This window comes from Danio aesculapii, chromosome 23 (assembly GCF_903798145.1).
Source record: "Danio aesculapii chromosome 23, fDanAes4.1, whole genome shotgun sequence".
Classification (NCBI taxonomy): Eukaryota; Metazoa; Chordata; class Actinopteri; order Cypriniformes; family Danionidae; genus Danio; species Danio aesculapii.
This window is the reverse complement of record NC_079457.1, coordinates 17,255,610-17,283,452: the sequence shown is the minus strand read 5'-3', so window position 1 is coordinate 17,283,452 and position 27,843 is coordinate 17,255,610. Positions and strand designations below refer to the sequence as shown.

Here is a 27,843-nt window from a genome sequence, read left to right as displayed (position 1 = left end):
CATTAGTCTACAGAGATTTCCCTCCCAGTATTTCTCTGTTGTAATCAGGATATCACAAAATTACTATGGTATAAATGCAGCATACAAAAGAGAGAGATCGACTTAGTCATTTACCTCTTTATAATGATTTGATCAGCTGTAGTTTGAAATTACGCTGTTTTTCTCTTGGGACTTATTATGCGGTCTCTGTCGCCATCTTGTGGATGAACATTGCCATTTTTGCTCAAAGACCGGCAAATGGCCGCCAACGCTCTGTCTCTTAGAAATAAATAAACTGCATAGTTGCAATCTAAACAACTCCATTCTCCATTAAAAAGCCTCAAAAGTACATGATGTTGCCTAACAGCTGCAATACTTGTCAAACTGTAGAGTGTCCTCTGCTAGTTGCTGGGCAGAGTAATTCACAAGGGGTGAAGAGGCGGTACGAGTGCTGTTACTGGTAGAATATAGCACAGCTATCAGCCAATCGTATTCAAGAACCAGACAGAACTGTTGTATAAATATATATTACATTACCCATACATGTTTATAAAAAAGCCAAGATTACAGTAGCTGTATTTACAAACTGCTTACTAACGTCTATTAATCTAGACTTACTGCTTAACAAATGATGACTATTTTGCAAACGCTTAATAAAGGATTCATAGTGCGCAGTCATTATAAAGAGTCACCATAAATAGTTGTTAACGCTTTCCTTTAAAGTGGCTGTTGGAATTGTACGCACTACATGTAACATATTAAAGATAAATACTCTTGTGCTACACAATAGATGATGAGCTCCTGTTAAGTGTGGACGATGACATTTCTAATATTTAGATGACGGTGGTATATTAAATCACTGCGTTTACACACACCTGTGTCTCCATCAAAACAACTCATCGGCCGTGCAAAACTGTAAATCTGTAAAAGTACTAGCACGCTTGACACCTTTGTAAGTATTTGACACAAACAATGAAGCTTATTCACATGTTCATTCATAGACAGACATAGACATTCCCATCAGTATTTGCATAGCTTCTGAGGGTTGTGAGTGTTAAAAATCACAGTATTGTTTTCGAAATTAAAGACACGCTGTCTTTCACATTCCTCTGAGGTCATCTTGTCTATGACTTGTGTGTGTGGAGAGAATTGTAGTTGCTGTATGGCAAAAACACAAACACGTAAAAGCGGTGAAGCACATTCTGAGCACTTTTGGTACATGTGAGTGTGTGTGTGTGTGTATATACAGTATATATGTGGGCAAAGGTGAAGCACCTTCACATTCGTGAGCCATTAAGTGCTGAAATAAAAAGTAAGAGATTAGCACCCATCTCCACTTCATTCATCACCATGTATCGCACAACATTGCAGTCCTGACTAAGTATATGGCTTTAGTTTGTAGAGGTGAAAAATCGCTTTGGCAATCATAAACCCATTCAAAATATTGATGACAGAATGTAATTTTTAAATGAGCTGTATTAACTTTTTTTTTTTTTTTACCGAGTAAACATTTTTTTTTTTAGAAGCAGCTTTCATTTTAGTCTGTCAAATAACAAACAAAAAAAACAACAACAGATTTCTAATAATTCTAAACTACTGAGAATATTAGCATTTTAAAGAAAATCCGCTTTACCATGGAGATGGTTTATAAAACAACAAAAAAGTCTTAACAATGAGATATAACCGCCATTTCACAACGTAGGTGGGATGATTTGAAAAAAAAAAAAAAGAATTTTCTGTCCTTCTTAGATACTCTGAATCTGGCAGAATGCTTAGCTATGAACTATACTGTACATCATCATGCATACTAAAATAGAAGTCACATTTTCTGAGATCAGGGAGACGGAGATGATAAAATTGCATCAAGGTGCGTCACATTAGCTCTGTTCAGCAGATTCCTGCAGGCTAAATTCAGTCATTTAATTATGAATATATGCAGTCTTGAATTTTAATTTGTGTTCAATGGTATGTTTACATGACAACCGAGTACTAAATATGGAAATGTTTTGCACTTTTGGAAAAAATCGAGCATATTATCGACAGTGACTACGTTTACATGGACATTAATAGTTGAATTATTTGCTTTAATCTGAATAAGACAATAATATGATTAAGGCGTTTTCATGAGTTGCTTTTTGAATGTTCCTTTCATGATCCCGTTTTATGTTATAGCATATAATTCGTTTAACGTCATTGCATTAACATGCTATCCACATTTCCTGCAGGGTTTCATGTTTTTACGAGTGTTTCATTTTTAATTTGTCGACTTTAACTGCAGTTTGGCACTTTCACTTTCATTGAGGAACATTTCATGCATGCCCCCGTGACAAACAAGATATTGGATGCGATTATGAACTGCTGGAAGTGTTGTTTCAATGGAGTTTGATACTGCATGCTGTTTGGGAAGTGGGACATCCACATTTCATGATTCAGTTGTCTGTGGTCTTCACTGACTCAGTAGGTGCAGAGAATAGTGTCAAACAGCCGTGAGTGTATAGACTACACTGTCACAAAATGCGGCAAAAATCTTACACAATAGTAATATTTTCATTGCGGTGTTTACATGTCTTTATAGCACTTCAGTAAAGCGACTATAATCGTCATACTCCATATGTCTTAATTGCATTTCTGATTAGTTTGAATACGACCTTAATTGGATTAAATTCATCAAAGATCGCTGTTCACATGGTAGACTCTTAATCAGAGTATTGTCTTAATCGTATTCAAATCTGAGTATTGGTGTCCATGTAAACGTACTCCCTGTTATCAAAACAATCCCTGATTAAAACACTGGTGCTATGTCTGAAATCAAACACTGCAGCCATTTTAAGTGGTGTCCGAATCCATAGTGGATGTCATGAAGTGCCCACAATGCAGAGCAAAACGAGTCCCCATGTACACTCAACATCTAAAAAAATCCCAAAACAGTTCCCATGCTGAATGAATTTCCGTATCTGACCACAAGATGGCATCTATATATAGTTCTATCAGTGTATAGTTTAGTTTTAAAATAAAATATTATTTAAAAACAAAGTAGGTCTTGGGACTACTACATACTAGTCTTGCCTATTCCCCTAGTCCCCCAGACAGTATGGGATTTTGGCTACACCGTGAGTCTGATTCATAAACAATTAAATTATTAATATTTATATGCATATTGAAAATTCCCACCTTTTCACACGTTTTGCACATGTTCTGACAGTCGTGTCCAGTGGAAAGGCGGCTTAAGTGAATGGTATACAATGTGTTATGCATTCCAGGCCAGTAGGTGGTGATGTCACTTTGTAAATGAACATTAGACATGAGGTCCTGTAGGCCACCATTGCTGTTTTGGATGTCAATGTCCACATGCCTACAGACTGAACACGACATGACCATTTATAGGGCTGGATGATCAATCAGAAAGAAATCGAAACTGAAATTCAGAACCCAATACTGACTTAATTTCCCTGAGTAGGTTACTTTTTGTTTTGTTTTTTAGTTCGTCTTATTGTTCATTTAGTTAATCATGTCAGTAATTAGTTTTCTTTCTTTTATTTTCCATTCATGTCAGTGACTGCAGAGCAAATCTAAAGCACCAAACTTAAACTCTACATGTAATTCATATCCTTTATCCTTAGCCAGATTCTTCTGTATTTGGTCTAAATAGCAACAATTTGCAGTAAAAGTATATCCTAAAGTCGGCATGAACCGGATGTTGTGGCAGACTTTTCAGTATGTTGACGTTTTTCCAACTGAATATTGAGTAGGGGGCGCGGTTTTATTTTTGAGCTCCTCCCATTTTTTTACTCACAGCAAACTAACGATTACATTTTTGATTTCATTTTGACTTTAACATCTGCACTTACACTTTAGCAAATCCGTTTCGAGTGGATGAAGAATGAATTTTCAGAAGCCTGACAGATAATCAGTAGTAGGCAAGTACTAGTAGAAGCTTTTTATTAAATGAACAGCACACGCACATAAATAAAACATTTGTTTACAGGAGATGCTAGCTATTATTTTCTACTTTCGCATCACATTATTTAAATAATATTCAATTATAGGAGATGCAAGTTGTTTTCTACTTTACACATTTTAAAATGTTTATTGATTATTTAAAATGTCATTTTGTTTGCTGGTTATATTCCACTTTTGTTTACAAAAATTTGTTATTTTATATCTTGCTTTTTAGAATAAAACTGTAATTTTTCACAAGATGTCTTAATGAGGTATATGCACACAAACTTTTAAATTCAGTCCATCCTCAGGGCTTCTGGTTAATTGTCATTCCATACAAAAATTGCTGCATTTAAGATCTATTTTCTTTTAAAAAAAAAACTGCGATCTTCACTGCCTGGCTGAGATGCAATATAAAGTGGCTATCAAACCAATCAAGAAGCACTGCATTAAATTATATTTTTCCACACCATGTCTTAAAATATGGAAATTAATTTTACCCCAGTATTTTCAATGGAATTTCTGCGCTAGCCAGCCGCTAATGACGGCGCCTGCGTTTAAACGGTCTTTCGTCTCTTTACGCTTTAACCAAATGGATGCTTAAGTCTATTTAACTGAATATATTTGAATTACATTACAACGTCGATGTTCTAAAAGAACCTTATGAAATTGAAAATAATCACATAAAGCTTTCGCCAGAAGTTCATAATTGGCTGAAAAACACTAACTGTGCATATAGCCCATTTCAAGCAATGTGTGCTTTTGATTTCAGGTATTTGAAATATTCAACAAGTAACCATAAATAGTTATTTCCTTCAATTATTTTAATCTCACAAAGAAAAGCAATGTGCCCTTTCAATAGAAAACGATGTCCTGCCTTTAATAGTTGATTATATTTACAGTACAAACTTAATAACTATGAGATACTATAAATTACCATTTTATAATCAACTATAAACTAAAATGTTTGTAAACGAAATCCATGTAAAGACTTCAATTAATTTCAGTTAAAATTTTCAGTCATATAGTCATTTTCAGAATTTAAAAAGAGATGATAATGGCAAAATTTCCAATACATACACTCCCAATTTTAGTTGAAAATGTCATGTAAACATACCTCATGAATTCCCTGCACTGATCAACAGAGCAACTTCTGTGTAATCTGTGCTTCAATCTTTGCAGCACTACTGCTGACTAACAGACTGTTTTGGCTTGAGAAATTTTGCTGAACTTACACTGTGACTGCACCTATAGTCTGAACAAAAACACAAAAATGCTTTCCTAATCGGTTCCGAGCAGCTGCACGATTCAATAATCACACAAAAATAGAGCTTCATAGATGGCACTGCAGTGGTGCCATCATCACTAACCACTTGTACCCATAAATGAACACCTGAGTGTAACTAACGAGACGCATGGAAAGGTAGGTTAGCACATACAAACAAACTAGCAATTTCTACACGTATTGAGGTCTGCGCAGAATGTTTAACTCAAAATCTAACATCCATTCCAAAAAAAGAAAGTAAATAAGGCATTCCCTACCTCTCAAAATAAATAAAATCCATTCGCACTGAATTTCCAGATTCGAGTGAAGAGTAAAAGTGGTGGAGAGGCTTTGTCCGAAAAACTGTTCATATGAATCTCACATTACAACAAAGACAAACAAAAAGAAAAATAAGAGCTTAAGGAGAGGAGATGATATGGATTTAGTGAAAGAATGAAATCTCAAGCCTCTTTCAGTCTTCTCAGCTCAATCAGTAGATGTCTGGAAGTTCTGAGTATCGCCTGTCGAAATAACCACTTTTGTAGATCCAGTCTGCGGTTCCGGTGTACGGATTATTGCCTTGCTGGAACCATCTGAAAACAGGAGGCCAAAAAGTTAAGAATATAAAACCCAACTCATCCAATTCTTTTCGGTGAGTATTTTGAGAGTAAAGGCCCGTTCACACTGAGGACACTTTTATGCTCGTATTTTTCGTCGACATTTAACACCTCGTGACTAAATAAAGGGCACCAATGTGATCATGCTCACCAACGTGCAAAATGCCAGGCGTAAAAGCGTCACTTTTAAAGAAACGCCTCATGCTCGCTATTTTGGTCTTCAATCTGATTGGCACTTTTGTTTACGTGCACGGAGTTCCAGTAAACACCACTTGGAGGTGCTCAAACACAAAACAGTTGAAGTGATCCCAGTTTCACTTTCATTCAATGAAGAAGATGATGCATAGAGGCAATGGCTGTTTCTCAATTCCAAGAACGGACTGGCAAATCAGTGCTGTTTAAGAACTCGTTCAAATGTTAGCGGGAATTGAACTTTTTAAAAATGTATTTATTACATTTATTGGTACTGAATTCCAGTATCGTGCAACCCTATTATATAATAAAACAAATATGAAGATTTTACTCTAACTCATACCTAATGAACTAATCTAATCCATTTTAATCCTACGATATCCCAAAATGCACAAATATATGTAGATAAACAGTTTGCTCTTATGTTCTTAACATAACACTAACCTTGTAGACCAGTCTTCTTCATCTTTAGCACGCTCTCTTCTAGCCGCTCTCTGTTTCTCTTCCAGTCTCTCTTTCTCTCGACTTGCAGAATCTGGAATTTAAGAAGAGCTTCTAAATTTAGGGCTAAAATAAACAGAGCATCATCCAAGATGGCTTAATGGACAGATGGGAAGAGAACAGGCCAAAAGAGAGACAGTCCATACCTATATCACCATTCTCCATCGCTCTAATATCCGGCCGCAGGCGACAGTCTGTTGGCGCTAGGACTCCAGTCATGCCAGGCTCTAGCTCATTTAGTGTCATGGCAAAGTTGGTAAAATTATACATCTGAATCAAATCCAGAAATGAATACAAAGAGATTTAAGCATTGCAGTATAAAGCTAGCAGTTTCTGCATTTGTAAGAGTGATTCACACCTGATATTTAGGCAAGATGTTGCAAGCAAAAACACTATGTAATTGAAAAACAAATCAGTTTTTTTTTTTTTCATTCATTCATTTTGTTTAGTCCCTGAATCATACGGAGTCACCACAGCGGAATGAACCGCCAACTACTTTAGATTCAATAGTTTTAGCTAGGGGTTTTTAATCACTTCATAATTCATAGCCTTTTTTTTCAGGCTTTTCAAAATATTGTATCATAATTTGCCTTATTATATAGAAACTTGATTCTACAAAATATTAAGTTTGAGCATTTCCCCATATAAAAATCATCAGAAATATATATATTTTTGTCAGTTTAACAAAAAACAATCTGATACACTTGTCTTTTTGTCAATGTGTGTCTGTAGATTTCACTTACAATACAATTTTTCGACATGATATCGAAATGTCCAGCATTGACGTCCGCCAGACTTTAAAAATTTGATCATATTTATATTCTGACGAATTTTACATGGGGAAATGCTCAAACATAATATTGTGTAGAATAAGATTTCTAGGCAACACTTTTTGATGGTCTATTTGAGTATTAGTAGACTGTTTGCTTAATATCTGCTGATACTGCTCCTTCAACAGACATTTAACTGACTATATGAAAGTGCATGTCAACTGACACTAACCCCAACCTAACATTCCACTTTGCATCTACATGCCAACTAGTTCTCATTAGATTATGTGTAACTTCAATTCAACAAACAGACCATCAAAAAAAAAGATGACCAATTTCTATATAATCAGGTCAATTTTAGGATAGCTTTTTTAGACTTTTCAAAATATTTAATAAATTCTGGAGCGATTTAAAAATCCCCCTAGCTAAAAACGATTGAATCTAATGTTATAAATGAAATGACGGAAGAATTTTGAACCTGACATCATCCATTGTTCAGATGTTTGTGGTAGAAATTTGCATACATTCCTCTACCACAAACATCTGAACAATGTATGAATTCAGGTTCAAAATTCTTCTGTCATTTCATAGCACATATTCTTTAGCATGTTCTTTTGCACATTCTCTAGCACATATTCTTTAAATAATTCCTCCTTTGCATATTTACACAACATTTTTGAAAACCTTTTTTCAAATTCTTAACAATCATTTAAAAATAAACTTACTGGTGAAGCGTTATGATAAATATTAGTCTTTTTTTCTTTACTTTTTATCCTATTGACAAGCAGCATCTTGCTTAAATATTGATCTCCAGAGATCCAAGCCTTGAGGAACAGATGTAGCTGTCATTTTATATTGGGTCCCAAATTGCACACTTACGCACTATTCTATGCCATTTTGTAGTATAAACAGTGTAAGTAGTGCATTCACACTGAAAACTTTAAAAAGAATAAGTGCACTTTAATTACCCGGATGATGCACTTATTCAACCATTAAAATGAAGTGTGAAATAATGGACACATCATGCACGCAACAGCCGCTGCTTTGCTCACGTAGCGGAAGAGGCGGAGCTTTTGAGCACTGATGTTGTATTTACTTTATTTTCTTTGTATTGTGAAAGCAAAATTCTCCTACGAGAATGATTTTATAGCGCCTCCCGGTTATACTTAAGGCAGGTATTATTTGGTAGTTTGGTCATTTATTTCACTGATCTGGCAACCGTCAAACGCCATCAGGGAAATGGTTTGAATTTCCGCTTAGTAAACAAACCATTAATGTTCTATTTGGGACAACACTACATACATATGCTGTTGAGTGTGTAAGTGCATATGTAAATAGTGCAAAAGTGTATAGTGTGCCATTTGGGATGCAGCAAATGTCTGGCATGTTTTAGTGCTAGCATTGGCACTGCAGACCAGATGTGGTCTCAAGCTGTCACTCAAGACAGATGCTATAGGCATGGATTTCTGGAGTCTAAAAGTTTGATTTTTACCTCTGTGGATTGTGGTGGTCGAGGTGCAACTCTCCACAGCAGTTTACTGCCCGGGATCATAGTGACTGTCTCCTGGACGTCAGGCATTTCATCTGCATCTTCACCCCCTGTGCCCTGATCCTATTTATATGCATACAGTCTCCATAAGTCCACTGAAGACAACAGATAAACAATGCCACAGACTAAAAAAAACTAAATGAACTACAAATTCTACTGTGATGGTGCCTGTAGCTGTTTTGCTAAAACAAGGGTTTCTGCAGGTTTTATGAAGGTAAATTCAAGACTTGGGACAGATGGACACTTGATGTGGGAGAAACAATCTTAATTTTTAATTTGACTAAAAAGAATTAGGATGCAGTATGACATTTTTGACCACTAGAGGGCGCATATTCACAACAAACAAAGGTGTATTTTGATTACATTTTTATGGTTCTGTAAAATTGCTGCTTTGTGCGGTCTAATAAAATGCACAACATATTATCAATGCAATAGATTTGGGGTTTTAAAAAAATGGAAATTGAGTGTTTATGATGCCATTAGCATGCTGATGCAGGATAGTTAAAAGTGCTTATTTCTCTGGATTTTAACATTCTTTGAAACATTTGGGATAATGCGAGAAAGCTAAATATAGAACACTGCTTAAGTAGTTTTTGGATATTTTATAGAACATATTCATATTGTGTTAGAAAGAAGAACTAGATAATAACCACTTTTACTCAACCCCATACCCAATAAATCCAGAGAAAATGATCATTTTCCATGACTGTACATCCAATATTTGTATTATAAATGAAAATGCAAAGAAAACATGACTCTGAATTTAAAACTTTGTTCTGATTTGGAACGTTTCAAGGTTTTGAATTGTAGAAGAGAGAATGAAGACCTTTTAATACGTGCAGAAACCCTATAACGCCTATAAAGCCACTGTCTTTACCTTCACCTCTCACTGAAATTGCATGTTAATAAAAAAAGGAAAACAAAAGTGATTTCCAACATACTGAGAGATTTTTCCAAATAACATGGGTCAAACATCAGAGATTATATAATATAGAAATCACTTCATTTAATTCGTTTTTTTTTTTTTTTGTACCATTTGAAAGTTTTGATCTAAGGTACTGTAAGGTATTTGTCACGTCTTTATGGGACACCCTTAAAAAAAAAATTATACTTTGCATCTCAAGGGGTCATCCTTTTAAATTACAAATAAAAAAAAATGAATTTCCATTTCAATTAAATGCTGTACGTTTTCCTAAATAAATATTTCAATGATTAAAGTTTTTCCACATTTAATTTTGATAATAGCAAATTTACCCTATTTTAAAGGTGTAGTATGTAAATTTGACACCCAGTGGTTGAACTAGGTATTGTACTACTGGATCAAAACAAACGCAAGCTCAGGTTGCCACATTGAGGACAGGAGCAAGTGATTTAGATCGTGTTCTAAGTAAAAGCAACGGCACCTGATAAAAGGAAAATTTCCATTTTAAAGGGAGTTTTTGTCCTAACTAACACCTTGAATTGATGTATTAGAAACCGCTTCTATTTCTCACAGGTGAACAGAAAACTATGACAATGATCACCTCAGGTACACTTCATGTGCTTTATTCAGTGTTAAATGCTAACAATGTTAATTTGATTGCTATTTTACATGACATTTATTGCTGTACTACTGAAAGCAGCAGCAGATCTTGAAAATAAAATAAACCGTCTGAAATTGAACTTTAGAACTAAACGCATATCAGTGATTCAGCATGTACATTTAATAATGTTAAAAGAGGTTTAACATGTATTAATTAGATAATAAACCTTAAAATTTTGTAAGTGCGTGCATATTCTGTGCTTCTGAATGGCTGTATTTAAATTTCTGTTATGTTTTGTCTGGTGCAAACAGCCAAACTGCTTATCACTGCAAATCTCGTCATGTAGCATGTTGTTAGGACAATGTAACCTGCTCACCTAATGTTTATGTTCGTAATATTTATATCATTTGCTAGTTAATAACCTCATGTGGAACTGAATCTGTCATTTCAGAGTCTTTTACTGTCCACTGGAGGTGGCATTTCAGACACGGACGCATGCTTTCAGAGCCTTTCTGAATGAATGACTATAATATGCGTTTTTCCACCAAGGGAACCCGGGGTGCTGAAATATGATTGACTAAACTGGCATTGGGTGGGTTAAAATTACCAAAACAAAGACAGCGTTCCGGCATGGAAATCATGTTTTCAAAGCAGAATAAATGACTTCAACATTGTTTTGCAGATAAACAAGAATGTTCATATAGCATGTTTCTGAAATATCTGCAAACATATGGTATTTTTATGCTTTTAAAAGAGTCAACTTACAGCTCCTTTAATCAAAATCAAATGCAGATTTACTCAGTTTCAAAAGAAACTTTAAGCAATCAGCGACGTCTATATATGTTTTTAAAAATCTCAATTAAGGTTTGTTTAAAACTAAAAAAACTAAATGCACAACGGAGTAATGTTAAAAGAAAAACTTTTCAGATATCCCTTTAGTAAAAATCTTGGGTTGGGGTAATGTTTCTAAGAGTTTGCAAACAGTCTGTTCAGTTTTTTTAATGGTTGAAGCTCTGTCTGAAGTTTATCTGAGGATGCATCAAAGCCCATTTAAACTTTCACTTCAAAAAGGGAACAGAAAATAGATCAAAACTCTACAGTAAGAGATAACAGACCCACGCTTTTTTTTTTTTTTTTACCTGCTTGTGTTTCTTGGAATCTCCTCCGCTCTTCTTCTCCGCTTTCTTGTTGGCTTCATAGACTTTTGGCTCAATGCTATACATGCACTCAGTCCACTTCCCATACATAACCCAATGCTTCTTTTTGCTGAAATCCACCCAAACAAAATGAGTCATAAACGCAAGTATCAAATCCAGGAAAAAAGTACACAGAAATGGCAAAGTAAGTTTATATAGTCTCTAGCTTTACAAGAGACTGCTGATGCCTTCAGCAACGCAGACAGAGAGTGGATGTGAGGTAAAACTCTCCGGGCAGGCAGTGAGCCAGATACACCCACTGACATTTGATACGAGTGACTGCTCACCTCTTGTCCTGGATATGTCCCTCTACCCGATGCAGCTCTTTGCCAAACATGCCGCATGGCTTAAAATTCAGCACACACTTGTCCCCAGTGCTAGAATGAATAGAGAAGGCACCAGACACTGAGTGAACATTGTTTTTGGACAGAGCACAACAATATCTATATGATGGAAAATCCTATAGACTGAAAATGCATTGTCAATTTTTAAGTGACAAAAAGGAAAAGAGAACTACCTGTGGTTTACAATCTCCACAGTCCCGTACTGCTCGATCCACAGTTTACCCAGAATAACATTATGCACACAGCACATAGGGTTTGTCCAAGTGTAAGCTTCTCTGTGCCTGAAGAAAAATAACTAATTTTAAAACAAGATCTCACTTTTTAGCATTACTTGAGTATTTAGTTAACATGAACTTACTTTATAATGTATATTAGAGCTGCACGACATTGGAAAAAAAACTGATGTTGTGTTTTTGTTTTTCTATGATTTATATATTGCGATATGAATATAATTTCTTGAATAGCTTGATTTGGAAAGATCTCATCATTTTATATGGATTGAAATAGTTTTGTAGGACTTCTAATTGGCATACAATCAAACAGATAGCATTTTCTGCCATTTGTTTTTGCATTTTAACTGTATTCAGGTACAGAAATCAATCAAATGTAAATAAATAACTCTGCATAGTTTTCATTGTATAAAAAATTACAATTCATTTTTGTATATGTTTGTATGTTTTAAATAATTATTATTTTAACTGTATTCAGGTACATAAATTAATCCGATGTAAATAAATAACCCCGCATTGTATAAAAGATTACAATTAATCTTTGGATACGTTTTAAATAATTATTTTTGACAGCATTTATAAACCTTTATCGTAAGGTGATACAACTAAAACTGGGTCTCACCTTATCATAGCATTAAATGTAAATGCATCAAAAAGGTTTAATTGTAAGGTATTTCTTATGTTGATTCTGTTTATGTTGCATTGTAAAATATTTGTTGCTCTAGACGTGGGATCTGCATTTTAGGTTTTAAATTTTAGTTGAAGATTTAGTACTTTTGATGAAAGTCAACTCTTTTGGAAACAATTTTGTGACCCAACGTTATGAAATGATAACCAATGTGAATTGTTAACTTGATTTTAAAATGTAATGGTACATGTTGAAATTATTAATAAATGTATTGATAAATGTTATAAAAATATTGTGCGTTTTTACTTCCTCTGAAAATAATTAGTTTGTTTATATTAGTTCAATCAAGTGTTACAATACTGTGTTATTTTAATATTGACACCAACTGTATTCTAGATTTCCTGCTTACATTTTAACTTTAGTTAAAAAAAAAGTGTGTAGTAGAATCAATTTACTTTATTTTAGATGTACAGTTGAGGTCAGAATTATTAGCCCCCTTTCAACTTTTTTCTTTTTTTCTTTTTCTAAATATTTCCCAAATTATGTTTAACAGAGCAAGGAAATTTTCACAGAATGTCTGATAATATTTTTTTCTTCTGGAGAAAGTCTTATTGGTTTTATTTAGGCTAGAATAAAAGCAGTTTTTTAATTTTTTAAGAACCATTTTATGGTCAAAATTATTAGCCCCTTTAAGCTATATTTTTTTCCGATAGTCTACAGAACAAACCATCATTATACAGTACAATAACTTGCCTAATTACCATAACCTGCCTAGTTAACCTAATTAACCTAGTTAAGCCTTTAAATGTCACTTTAAGCTGTGTAGAAGTGTCTTGAAAAATATCTAGTCAAATATTATTTACTGTCATCATGACAAAGATAAAATCAGTTATTAGAAATGAGTCATTAAAACTATTATGTTTAGAAAAATCACAAAATGTTGAAAAATCTTTTCTCTGTTAAACAGAAATTGGGGTAAAAAAATAAAGAGGGGGGCTAAAAATTCAGGGGGTTTAATAATTCTGACTTCCACTGTAATTTGACCCAAATAACTGAAGAATTTAAAACATTAATGTGAAAATTAGAATAATTTCTTCTTATTATTTTCAGTTAACATTTAGTTTAATTCTACTAACGTTCATTTTTTTTTTCAGTTTTGGTCAACAGTAATAACCATTTACACGCATACAGAACATGTTAAATAGTAAATAAATCTTCCATTTCTCATCTAGCAAATGTTGTTTTCTAAAGCAACCAACAGCACCAGAAATGGCCAGAAAAACATATCTGCCATGCTTAAGGCGCCTACAGTACTTGAGGATCTCGGTAATGCTCTAATGAAGAGAATTTTAGTGTTTAGTGACGTCACCAGCAAAACTCACTTGGAGAGCTCAAGTGTCATGGTGCCTTTAGGCTCGGCCTCCACGCTCTTGCCCCAGAACTTCAGCTTTGGGTAGATGGAGCCGTGAAATGAGAAGTCCTGATTGAGTGACTCCGCGTAGAAGGCGCTGATTGGTGGATGGTGGCTCACTTGTTCTGAGATCATCCGATAACCTTCATCCTCCCTGAGCACAGACATGCAAGTTAGAGGTGAGCGCAAATTTACATTTACATACGCAAGATGTACTGATTTACCTTGTAAGCTCAAACGTCTCTCCTAATAAAGGGTTAAAAGGTTTTCCAGTTCTGTCCCATTGAGATGCAACAGCAGAAACCGCAAACGCAGCAACAAACTGAGAAAATGGTTAAGGATTAGTTGTTTTATGCATATTTATGCAGTGGTGTAAAGTAATAAGTTACAAATACTCAAACTACTGTAATTGAGTAGTTGTTCTCAGGAATTGTAATTTACGAAGTTGTTTTTATAAATGTGTACTTTTACTTTCCCTTGAGTACATTTTTAGTGCAGTATTGGTACTTTTACTCCTTACTCCTTTCCTTTAACATGCAGTCACTACTTTATTTTCTCTTATCTATTGGGATTAGAAAAATCAGTCCTGTAATTACTGTCCAGTCAAATCGCACATAGAAGATAAATCACATCATAATGAACTACCTCAACACATAGACGACTTATAATTGCAGCAAACTGTTTGGAAGCAATAAAAATGTCCAAGAAGATGTCCAAAATCTTTACACACATTGACCCAGAGACTGTTTAGATGCATGTCACTGATGAGAAGATGACGAATGTTTACTGTATGATGACCGAAATGGCCTTAAACACCAAGCAGGCACAAGACGTCAACATGACGTCCAATTGAAGTTGTACCTCAACATCATGGGGACATTGCATTTTGTTTGGAAATGAAAATTGGGTTGACATCAACTAAACGCCAGGCCAATATCAACGTCCATCCTAAAAATCAACCAAATATCAACGTTTAATAATGTTACAGCTTGACGTTGTGTGGACATTATCACTATGACGTCTATAAGATGTTGGATATTGGTTGCCATACCTGACGAATAAATGTCAGTATTTGACGTCAATAAGATGTTGGCTCGACGTTGGATTTTGGTCACTTTCTAACACAACCTAAAATCAACCAAATATCAGCGTCATTTGACGTCGTTATTGGAAAACAAAATAACGTTGTCCTTTAGACGCTGACTAGACATTGAATTTTGGTCACGTGACATCACAACCTAAATATAACCTAATATTAAGGTATTATGACGTTGTGTGTCTGCTGGGCTATATATATATATATATATATATATATATATATATATATATATATATATATATATATATATATATATATATATATATATATATATATATATATATATATATATATATATATATATATATATATATATATATATATATATACAAATTCCATGTAACTGCATCAGTTTTTACAGCGTAATACTCTCTACTCCCTACTCTTGAGTACTTTTGAAAAGGCTACTTTTTACTCATACTTTGAGTCATATTTACAACACATACTTTTACTCTACTTGCACTACATTTTTAGGCAAGTAATGGTACTTTTACTTAAGTATGACTTTTCAGTACTCTTTCCACCACTGTATATATGAGGTACTGACCTGCATTCGCTCTATTGAGTCAGAAAGTGTACAAGCTTTATGGATGAGGTATGTGTGTTCCATGTACTCTGTAATCCTCTGCAAGAAGCTCAGCGGTTCGTTGAAAACAATAGGCATTGTTATCTTGGACAGCTCCTGCAAAGATAAAGAATTCCTAGATTGAAATGGCTTGGCAAGCTACTATAGTCTAAATAATAGATCTCCTTTTTACAATTTCACATTTCATGCTTTTGTTGCAGAACTATTCACCAGGAGCGTTTGTTTTTCCAATAGCTACATTCACTCCAAATGTAAATCTGATTGTTTATCCATTTGGAGGGGGAAAATCCTAATCAGGATTTGCAATACAGATTTTGTCCTGCCACTGCATTAATTATTATTCAAGCTGTGAATTGTTATAATCTATGAGACCAACCGACCAGGTAGGTGAATCCTAGACCCTAATGCAAAGAAGAAAATTGTGCAGGAAACGAGAGGTGCGAGACACTACTTAATACAGTTGTACAGGACATAACTACAGTACAATCAAATTCAAGTATTTTGTCAAATATTCACACTTTTATTTAAGTATTTTGTGAGCGTGGCAAAACTGACTATATTACTTCATTCGCAGTGTTGTGCTTTAAGTGCAACTCTGTAATTGGTGGAAATGTCTGCTCCGCATCATGCTACCGCAGAAGTTTTTCTGCACAACTTATGCTATTTAAACACTTGTGCATCCTTATGAACATGTTTTTGACTTTGATTTTACTTTTTGTTATCATTTTGGATACATTAACCATAAAATTAAATTAAAAGCAATATTTTTATTCAAATATCAATATTTTAACTTTATTTCCTTTCATACACACATTTTACAATAAGTGCAAAAATGGTTACATTTAGGACAGATATGTCTTCATTGAAACCAATTAAAACAATTTCTTTATTTTTTTTTCAGGTTTAGACTGTGGAGCAATTTTTGTTTTCTGTATTCTACTTTTGAGCACTGGCCAAATAAATGAAAATATGTATAATTATGTTTGTGTGTTGGTACAGTATACACACCTCAGTTTGTGTATGTAAACAGACATCAGTTTGTTCACAGTGAATTATTGTGAACAGGTAGGTTCAATAAAAAATAAATACAATCAGGGCGTACTCTCATTAGGTACAGTTGCCTTGAACCGTGCCAAAGAACGCTTGTGCCCCCTTCCCTCTTTCCCGACGGCCTGCACTCACACTGCATCTTTACTTAGGAGCCGGAGCACGCTTGCGTCATCGTCTATCTGACTTCAGTTTAACAGGAAGAGAAGCGCAGTGGACATTGCTGTAGTTATATCATTTTTGTATTATTTTTAGTCGTTTGGAATGCAGTTACAGTCCTTGTGCTGCAGGTATTAGGAGGTTAGCTGAAGATGCAGCGAGAAGTTTAAATCTTTAATAAACTATCACAGTTCGTGTTCATTGAAAAGTAAGAATGATTAATAAATCCATATGAAACGGTCAATAAACGATGATGTTGTGTCTTCACTTTCAGGCTCAGGCGCGTTTTGTACCATGCAAAAGCCCAAACGAACCACGCACTGGCACACCTCTTCCAACAGGGCCAGGGCCAGCCAACTTAACCGCACATGTGCCCGATTCGGAGCACTCACACTTGTCAAACGAATCAGGAAATGTGCCGAGGCACGGTTTGAATAGTGAAGTGTGAGCATGCCCTCAGTTACAAATCTCAAACTCTTTTATGTACACAAGTTATTTATCTATTTACTTATGGACAAAATAAATGCGTTTAAAATTTCCTACAAACAATGTGCGACCATATTTACATGTAAACATTGGCTAAGTGATAGTGACAGGCACAAAAATCAATACAAAATCTGGTCAGACCATAGTGGATTCCCAAAAATAAGATTTACAGAATGGATTTTAAACCACATCACATTTCTTTCTTTTTTTACATTTGCTATATATAGTTGGTTTCCAAACGCATATGCACACATCTGTTTTCCACTGAAAGTCTGAACAAAGCTAATCTAGCTTGTGCTCACCATTCCAATGCATTTCTTCAGAAAACCCCAAACACTGAAGTCATTTCGGGAGAACATTGGCGCTGGCAGAGTAGTTCTGAAAACAGACACACAATAATGTTACATTCCACAAGATAAAAACCTTCATGTTCTGTTTCCTGTCACTGAATATCATTTCACATTACTCGGACACCTTACCGCCTCTCCCATACTCCATTCTCAGATGGCACTTTGCCATTCGCCGTCTGTTTGCTAGCATAAACGCAGGCATCTTTAAAGCTGACTTCACATGAGTCGTCCGATTCCAATCCTAAGACAGAAGAAGAGATTTAGCTGCATATGGGTTGTTGAGGTGATGTTGCATTTTCACTGCCACACATGACAAATATAATTAGTACACAAATCTCAGGAATAGTTCAATAAATTACAGCTGTTATAAACTAAAATGAAAAATGTAAATTTACTAAGTAATACCTCAGGCTTAATTTTACAATGGAAAATTGTAAAATTTGAAAAATCTTTTTTTTTTTTTTTTTTTTTCACATTGTATGTGTGCGTGTTTTTATTTAATACCATGTCAGCAACCAAGGCTATTTTCATGACTTATCCACACTGTAAAAAATATCTGTACATTAGCAGTTTTCCATATTTAGTGATTTCATGTTTTTGTTATATTTTTCCCCATTTATTTATACTTTTAAATTGCACCTTGATCTTTCTTCCAACAACTTTTAATCTTAAAGTTTGTAAAAGTGATATTTATTAAAATTTTTAATAGTTTTAAAGTGATAAATTTTGTGGGTTAGTGTTGTATATCACTGGTCCCCAACACTTATCACCGTGGACCGCAGGTGGTCATCAGCAGCACCATCAACAGTTTTCTCAGAGGATGATAAGCTGACAACATTTAAATGCATGAAAAATATGAAGCTGATCAATCTGCTCTTGTCATGTGACTCACGGTGCACTCCCATTATGCGTGCACAAGCTGCGCGTCTTCATTGGAAATAAGTGGTTGGAAAAGACGCGATATGTAAACAAGGCTGCTGTCATTTGCAGTTGACCTTTTTCTCTGCGCAGTCATACTCTATTCACCTGATTTGTTGACAAATGGGTTCGTTCGTTCATTCATTCATTAATTTTACTTGGGCTTAGTCCTTTATTTATTAGGGGTTGCCACAGCCATACACTCGCATTCACACACACTCATACACTACGGCCAATTCTGTTTACCCAATTCACCTATAGAATTACCGGTTTGTAAACATTCAGGATGAGCGTGCATTGAGGTTGCAGAAAAAACCAGGGAGCACTAGCATTTACAGCAAGGGAATGACATCCGATGCAGTACAGAGTTTGTTGTTGTATTAGAGATCAGTTATATTGATTACATATTATATATATTATTTTCATAATGCTTTCAGCGTATTCTAACAGCTTGTCACCCAGTGATAAGCACAGTTATTCGGCAAAATGGACATTACAGTGAGCGGCGTTCGTCTGACAGGACCATTTGCGATAGCACCTTCCCAATGGTGCCAAGCATCCAGCCTGAAATATACAACTATCTCATTGAAACTCTAAGAGATTTTACAAGAGAAAAGTTAAAGGCCTACAAGTCTTTGGGTGCCAACAATTTTGTTCTGTGTGGTCATGTGCAAGAAATGTTCCATGATTACCAGATTCAAAACTTTGTAGTGCTAAAAACCAAGGTTCTGCCTAGCCAAAGACAAGGAAAGAAGACCAAACTGTAGAAGGCCTGGGTAATCAACAACAAGCAAAACAACTGCATTCTGACAGCAAACTGCACCTGTATGACAGGGTATATGAACTTAAATTTTTACATTTCATTCTAAGTAATCAGTGTTGGCAGTTTAGTCATCAAATTTTAATTGTTTTTTCTGAAGTCATTGCTGCAATCAAAAACGAGTATGATTCAGCATAGTGTGAACTTACCTGATATAAAATGAGAACTGCAGAGTCGAGCTTTTTTTAATTAGATCCTCACTCCATTCAGCTCTTCTGATGGCTGTTAGCCAAAGATGGGTGCGCTTGGCATTAAAAGCATTGTAGTGTACGGTAAAATTTAAGTTTTCTATTTTTGGACTTTCGATTTTGGCATCCTACTGCACAACATGACATGTTTACTATTGCAACCGGTCTTTTTTGCAACCAGTAAGCACAGTTGAACCTGTGTGGGTAGGTTAGTAATTCCCCATAGCACAATTCTTTGGATTGTGGGGGAAACCAGAGCACCTGGAGGAAATCCAAGCGAACATGGGGAGAACATGCAAACTCCACACAAATAGCAATTGGCCCAGTCAGGACTCGAACCAGCTACATACTTGCTGTGAGGCGGTAGTGCTAACCACTGAGCCACCATGCTGACCTATTATTAAGAGTTGATTTTCTTAAAGTTAATAGTTTGTGAACTTTTCTCAAACATCAGACTTCAAACTACATTTTTTTTTTTGTCAATGTTTACAAAGAAAATAATTTTTACAGCCAATTTGTCAGTTACCTATATTTCAATAATGTCATGCGCAATATTCAATTCAATAGGCATACCTGTCTCAGCATCATAGAACTCTTCCTCGCTGTTCATGATGGACAGTTACTGCTGTTGATGTCAATCAGAAGGCATTGTTTCACAGCTTGAATGTGGTCTGTAGATCAAATCAGAAACACACGGTGCGTTTGAATGCTTGGCGATATCAGTCCGAATAATGAAAATGAATCATTGATGTACTGTAAACTGCTCGCCGGAACATACTGTAGACTAAATACTGGCCCACTCTCCATCCATTCCCTTATTGAACACACAGAACAAATCCAATCACCTCACTGCAGTCTTCAAACAGCTGTGCTTGGCAAAACCACCTAATGAGTGTCCGACAAAGCTAATCCTTTAGTGGTCATAGCAGGAAGAGAGAGTGCATCAGCATCCAATTGTCGTAATTACAGCTGGTCATACCTCATCACTGTGTAGGTTTAATTCATGAACAAACAGCAGGAATGTGACAAGTTTGTTGGTGACATAAGAGGGTCGATTAAAAAATGATGAAAAACCTAGTTTAAAGGGGCTGTATTTAATATTATTTATGCGTTAATCACTTTTTATTGCCAATGTGTGAGCAGCTTATAATGGAATGTAAAAAATAGGAGAAATTTGTCAATAAAAATCTATAGCCATTTTTTTTTTACTCAATTTCTTGGGGCATTTTTGCTGCAGAAATCAAATGTATGTGAAATGAAAGTACTGTGTATATACTATGAATTGTATACAGTATGAATTAACATGTACATTTTTCTATTAGATGGCTGCATTTATCGATCACAAAGTTTTTGAATTTATTATTATTATTATTATTATTATTATTATTATTATTATTTATTTTCTTATTATTATTTATTATTTTCAAATTATTAGTATTTAAATTATCATTTAAAATCTCTTTATTTTAATGTTGTATTTAAAATGTAATATATTTAGATATGGTAAAGCTGAATTTGTGTCGTTAAATCCTTCAGAAATAAATGGAGTAGCTTATTCAGTGCTCCTTAAACACTTATTAATGCTATCAAAGTTAAAAGAACAGGAAAAATGGCTTGCTATTTTTATTTTTATAGCAAGCATAATTTCTGTCTTGAAGAACTAATTTTACTAATTCTTACTGTTTTTGTGTGTGTGTGTTTCTTCATGTTTTTAGATTGTCTGTCGGTTTGGGGACGGTTTGGGGCCCCACTGACAAAGTGCAGAATTTGCCTGCTATACAAGCTCATTTGTCCCATTTTTGACAGTATGCGTCATAAATTGTTAAAAAAAACTTATAGGAGGCTTTTAAGACAGCTGTTATTTTTAATTGTTTTTGTTTTTTTATGATGGATAATACATTTGTATTTTTAAAAACAAGCATATTTTCTTATTTCTTTATTCAACATTTTTAATAAATTAAGCACATAACATTATTTATAAAATTGTAATAACTCACAGTTTAAATGCACATTTGTAAATAACCACTTCATTGTAAAATAGTATGCACTTTGACAAAAATGTAGGGAATGCTTTTGCTGCATCAAAAAGCATGGTTTTTATAACAAACAAGCTGATCCAGCAAAAATTTGTTTAAAATGCAGTATTTGAACCTCATAATTTATTCAAAAACAAAGTGAATAACTACAAAAAGGTCCACTTATTCAATAAAAAAAGAACCACCCCTGTTGAATTTTGATCCCACAATTTCTCAACTATTACTGAATTGCTACTCTTTATTCATGCTAATAAATGATTATTCAGAAATGCATAGACCATTTTAAAAACTTATTTTAATTAGTTTTTTATATTATTATCAAATCTTTACATTTACAGTTTACATTTTTGAATTTATTGATGCACATACAAAGAGAAACCATATTAATAAGCTATAAACTAGAAGTAAAACTCTATTAAACTCCTATTTCATGCTCCTTTTCAGAGCGTCAATTAAACCGCTGTGGATAACTAAAATGCAAAGCAGTTTGAAAAACTATTGACCACATAACGGAGGCAGGCATCATGCAAATTGTTTGGAGCTCTGAAAGGCAAAGCAGACACTTAACCAGTTGACAGCTATCACATATTCAAAAAACCATGCGGTAAACTGCCAATAGAGGAAGTCTTGGCTGACTGAGCAGCACGTAGCCCTGGTCATTTTGCAGCCACACAAATTCAAGGTAGCTCAACTGAAATGAATGTAGACTAGAGGTGGCTGTGACTGACTGCACGCTTTGGACCAAAACTAAGAAAAAACTTTTAATGTGAAGGCAGCCAAACTATCAAGCTACACAAAGATTGAGAGAAATTGGAACATGACCTCCATTACAATATTCAGATCAATGTTTTATGTAAAAAATATATGCAAGATTCTAATGCCTATTGAAATTCAGCGAAAATATAATCTCATTTCATTTACTTAAACACAAACATTATACAAAATACGTATTCCTATGCTGTATAGCTTTCCAAAACAAACTTTAACAGTCTTTGTTTCATAATGTAGGGGCAAGATGACTCACTCGACTGTGCACAAAATGTAACTTCAAATATTTCCAAATAATCAAGTAAATAGACTCTAAAATGTTTAATAATGAATCAAATTAAATAATAAAAAATATATAATGATAAAGTTATTACATTAGGCAATTACATTATTATATTGTCTTTATTTTTCTATTCCTTTAAAACCCATTTTAACACATTTTATTCAGTTTTTATTTTATTCTTTGTTTTTATTTCTCTTATACTTGTTTCTTTTATTCTTGTTTATGTAAAGCACTTTGAATTACCTTTGTGAATGAAATGTGCTATATGAATAAACTTACTTTATTATTATTATTATTATTATTATTAAAATTATTATTATTAAAGGTAAGTTAGGCACTGTACAGAAGAGAAACCTTTTGTATAACAATAATTCTTTGAAAAATCTCATTTTAAAATGTCTTCAAGGTTATATTTCATGTAATATTATCCCCCAGTTTTACAGACCAGGCTTAAGACTAATCCCAGGCTAAAATGTAAGTATGAGCTGTTTCAACTAAAAGAAACTTGCACTGATCTTAAAACTATTTCAGTGTTTTTGTTTTGTCTCAAGATGGACACCATTTTATTTTTCCATAGACATTTCTAAAACAAAATAATTATTAATATCAGAATTTAATTATGGTCTAAATAATAATGCTGTGAAACCAGGTCTAAACAACTCTAAATAATGCAGTATTTCAGTACAAATTAAATTCGGAAGAACTATCAACTAGTTAAATTTATGTAAACACAAATTTTAATGAAAATAGAAAATAAAAAAACAATATACATAAGCATTCCTATATTGCAGAACAGACTTTTACAGCATATTTTAATCTTTACACTGAATGTCAATGTTTTAGACACTAATTCCGTCTACTGAATATTTATACAGAAGCAAGAAAACTCCTTAGCCATTAAATAATTTACTTCAATACAAATAGCATTATAATACATTTCCAGATAAACAAAGCTATTACAGCAATGTGAACAGTTGGATGCATGTTCTTGTGATCTGGTGGACAGTTCTAACAACAGTGAACAGACAAAAACCAGCCAAACAACTCAAATAATTTAGTGCCAATTAAGACAACCACATAAGTAGCCCATTCCCAGAAAAAGTGATGCCATTCCTGGTGATTTTGCTGGCAAAAACTGATATAGCACACGATCCATTAAATGATGCCATTCATTCAAGTTGTAAGATGTACTGTGCGAAAACATCTCTTACTTGCTGCAAACACAGTTATATTCTGAGTTACAGACAGGGCGTACAGGGTATCTAGTTCTCTGATACCAACAGCAAATCTCGAAGTGATTCAACTATTTTAAATTTATACGTTACTGATTATAATCATTGCTGTGCTATAAAGATCCAGGCAGACAACTTTCAATCCATAAATCACCGGCATTTGTGGGACATTGCTTAGTTTTATTACACTGTTATAACACTTGTTATTTTAAATTACATTATATTTGTCATTAATTCATTCATTTTCTTTTCGGCTTAGTCCCTTTATTAACCTAGTGTTGCCACAGCGGAATGAACTGCCAACTTATCCAGCATATGTTTTAAGCAGCGGATGCCCTTCCAGCTGCAACCCATCACTAGGAAACATCCAAACGCACTCGTACACTACGGACAATTTAGCTTACCTAATTCACCTGTACCACATGTCTTTGGACTTGTGGGGGAAACCGGAGCTCCTGGAGGAAACCCACAAGAACATAGGGAGAACATGCAAACTCCACACAGAAACGCCAACCCAACTGAGGCTTTAACCAGCGACCTTCTTGCTGTGAGGTGAACGTGCAACCCACTGCGCCACCATGAAGCCACATATTATATTTTTATATTAGATTATTTTTTACACTTATATTATTTAAGCATAATTTATTGAACAGTGCAGCTTTATTAAACTTTAAGCTTTTATTTTTAAAAAAATTTCTGGTTTCATTTTAATGTTATTGCTTTTATAATTTTTTTTAGATTACATTAGGATAGATTTTTCTTTTTTTATGCTTTAAAAGTTTTTCGTTTTAGTTACAAAATTATTTAATGTATAAATAAAAATGTTTTTCTTTACACATCAATGCTGGTGCTACAATCTGTAGAACTTGGTGGCACAGGTGCACCTGCTCTCAAATGTTACTCTGAAGCCTTGATCATTTAAAAATAAACAGACTATATATACTAATTATGTTTTATTTTATTATGACATATTGACATTTGATTTTATTCATAATATTAGTAAGGACTGTGACATTTCAGGAATGTGAAATATAACAATTTTAAGTACAGTGCTCAGCATAATTGAGTACACCCCATTTTGAAAGTTAATATTTTTATCCATTTCTCAGTGAATATAGCTATGTATTTTGATGCATTAAAACAAAACAGATATATGTATTAAAATAATATTTTAGTCACCAAACATATTTAGAAATTGAAAGATAATACAATTAAATTTAAGCAAATTATTGAAGAAAAAAAATTACGACTAACAAAACTTCAACTAAATTTCTACATTTTACGCTTCTTGATATATATATATATATATATATATATATATATATATATATATATATATATATATATATATATATATATATATATATATATATATATATATATATTTTCCTCTTTTTTTATTTGCATTTAATATTTTTCTATGACATATTTGGGTGTACTAGTTTTTGGACCATTATCGCAAGTTATTTTGTTAGATTAGCTCCAGATTTGCCTTTATTACTGACTAATCTAAAGTATATGTACAAATATAATTTTGTATAGCTTCCTATTAAAAATATGAATTTAAAAGATAGATTTGTAAGGGGTGACTTGTATATATGCTGAGCACCGTTTAGTATTTTACATTATTATACAATGCAATTTCCAGGAGTGGTTACTTATTACTGTCATATGATAATTCAGAATGTAATCCGATATGCTATTTTTGTGTTCAAAAAAACATTGTTGTTGTTGTTATTATTTTTATTATTATTATCATCAATGTTGAAAATGCTGCTCTTTTGAGAATCCTACTTTTTTCAGGAATAAACCCATTTAAATTAAAATAAAATGTATTATTTTGTGTATTTCTGCAACATAGTCATCAATTTCTTAAAATAAAATCTAACCAATCAAAGACTGAATTGAACTGTAATATTTAATAATATATAGGCTACAGTTCAGTGTAATATAGCATTTTTAACAAGTGTAGTTTACAAACACTAAATCAAATCAGAATATTCCCCCAGAATGTATGCCACTGTCAACTAACTGGGATGACAGAAACCTCTCTCATCAGCTGCAGAAGTGTCAATCAAAGCAGAGGAGCCGAACGAACCCATTAAAACGACAGGACGATCATTTTGATATAAAATTACTTCAAACACATTTAAGTACATGATGATATCACGAACATGGTAACTAAGCAGCATATGATCACAACACAATCCTCATCCACCCATCCTGTCCAGGCAGGTACATTGCCAAACATAGCGTAGCCACCCGTCCATGGGGGCAGGCTGACATTCACGTTATACCCGGCTAGATATACAAACACATCAGATACTATGAATAACCTGCTCCGCTCGGTATCACTAAACTAGATAGGTGTTCTGCGGGCGGAAAGCACGGAGTGTCGGGAGCTGTTTTGACCTGCGTTAGCCGCTAGCTCTAAGCCTTGACCAATAATAAACCCGCATATTACTCAACGACCCGACTGATATTGTGAAAACGTCCAACGACTTTCAAGATAACACGACGAACAGCGTCGATATAACTTGACAAGCTGTCAAGTGTGCGTGTGTCGCGTTACCTTTCAATAATGTAAAGCTGATCGCTCCTTTCTCCGGTGGGACAGAAAACAAGCGCCCAGTTTGGAAGACTGACAGTGGGGCGAACACACATTTCGCCAGGACTGGAGAATGAACTTGATTGGATGCTTCAGGATGATGTCCAAGCGAAGAGAGGCGTGTCCCGGCTTGATTGACAGACAAAGTAGCCTATTGTGAAAGAAGAGCCCGCTGCTAACGCACGATATTAACCTTTCGAAGGGGAGGGGTTATATTAAGGTTACATAAAGAGGTTGGTACTAAAAAGGCAGGGATGTGGGTTATTTATAATCCTAACAATAAATACCGTCGTCGGTTATGGCAGTGGCGTTCCTTGATTGAATATCGCTGCTATCCAGGGATAATTTTTTTTAATTTACAATAGACAGGGCAATGTTGTTACGTCGTGAATGTAAAAATGTGTAAGCCGCTATAGAAACCATTCATTGGATAAATTCATTTTTTTTATTATTGTGAGATTATGCAAAATGTAGACGGAATGAGATCACATACAAGTGTGCGCGCGCGCGCGTGTGTGTGTGTGTGTGTGCGTGTGTGTGTATATATAAAAATATATAGTAATATACAGTTGAAGTCAGAATTATTTTCCCCCCTGAATTATTAGCCCCTCTGTTTACTTTTTCCCCAATGTCTGTTTAACGGAGATCATTTTTTTCAGCAAATTTCTAAACATAATAGTTTTAATAACTAATTTCTAATAACTGATTTTATCTTTGCCATGATGACAGTGTTTATGCTTAGTTCACTCTAAAGTAATATTTTACTAGATATTTTTCAAGACACTTCTATACAGCTTAAAGTGACATTTTAAAGGTTTAACTAGGTTAATTAGGTTAACTAGGCAGGTTATGGTAATTAGGCAAGTTATTGTATAACAATGGTTTTTAAAAAATTAAAACTACTTTTATTCTAGCCAAAATAAAACAAATAAGACTTTCTCCAGAAGAAAAAATATTGTCGGACACTGATACTGTGAAAATTTCCTTGCTGTTAAACAACATTTGGGACATATTTAAAAAAAGGGGGAGCTAATAATTCTGACTTCAACTGAATACACAACATGCATAACAATAGAAAACTATTATAGGGTCACACATTTCACTAAATGAAGCAAATAAC

At 34.1% G+C, this 27,843-nt stretch overlaps 1 protein-coding gene across 1 annotated transcript; it reads right to left on the bottom strand.

Moving 5' to 3' along the window:
- Positions 1-271: 271 nt before the first annotated feature.
- Positions 272-26,778, bottom strand: osbpl2a (oxysterol binding protein-like 2a). Its single transcript, XM_056448896.1, has 14 exons — positions 26,688-26,778; positions 20,370-20,467; positions 18,000-18,111; positions 17,823-17,898; positions 15,790-15,924; positions 14,368-14,465; positions 14,115-14,297; positions 12,048-12,155; positions 11,818-11,907; positions 11,474-11,600; positions 8,755-8,874; positions 6,639-6,762; positions 6,436-6,526; positions 272-5,775 (listed from the first exon to the last, which is right to left on the bottom strand). Exons 2-14 carry the CDS (start codon positions 20,404-20,406, stop codon positions 5,673-5,675), a joined length of 1,404 nt encoding a protein of 467 aa, XP_056304871.1. The 5' UTR covers positions 20,407-20,467; positions 26,688-26,778; the 3' UTR covers positions 272-5,672.
- Between the last annotated feature and the right edge of the window lie 1,065 nt (positions 26,779-27,843).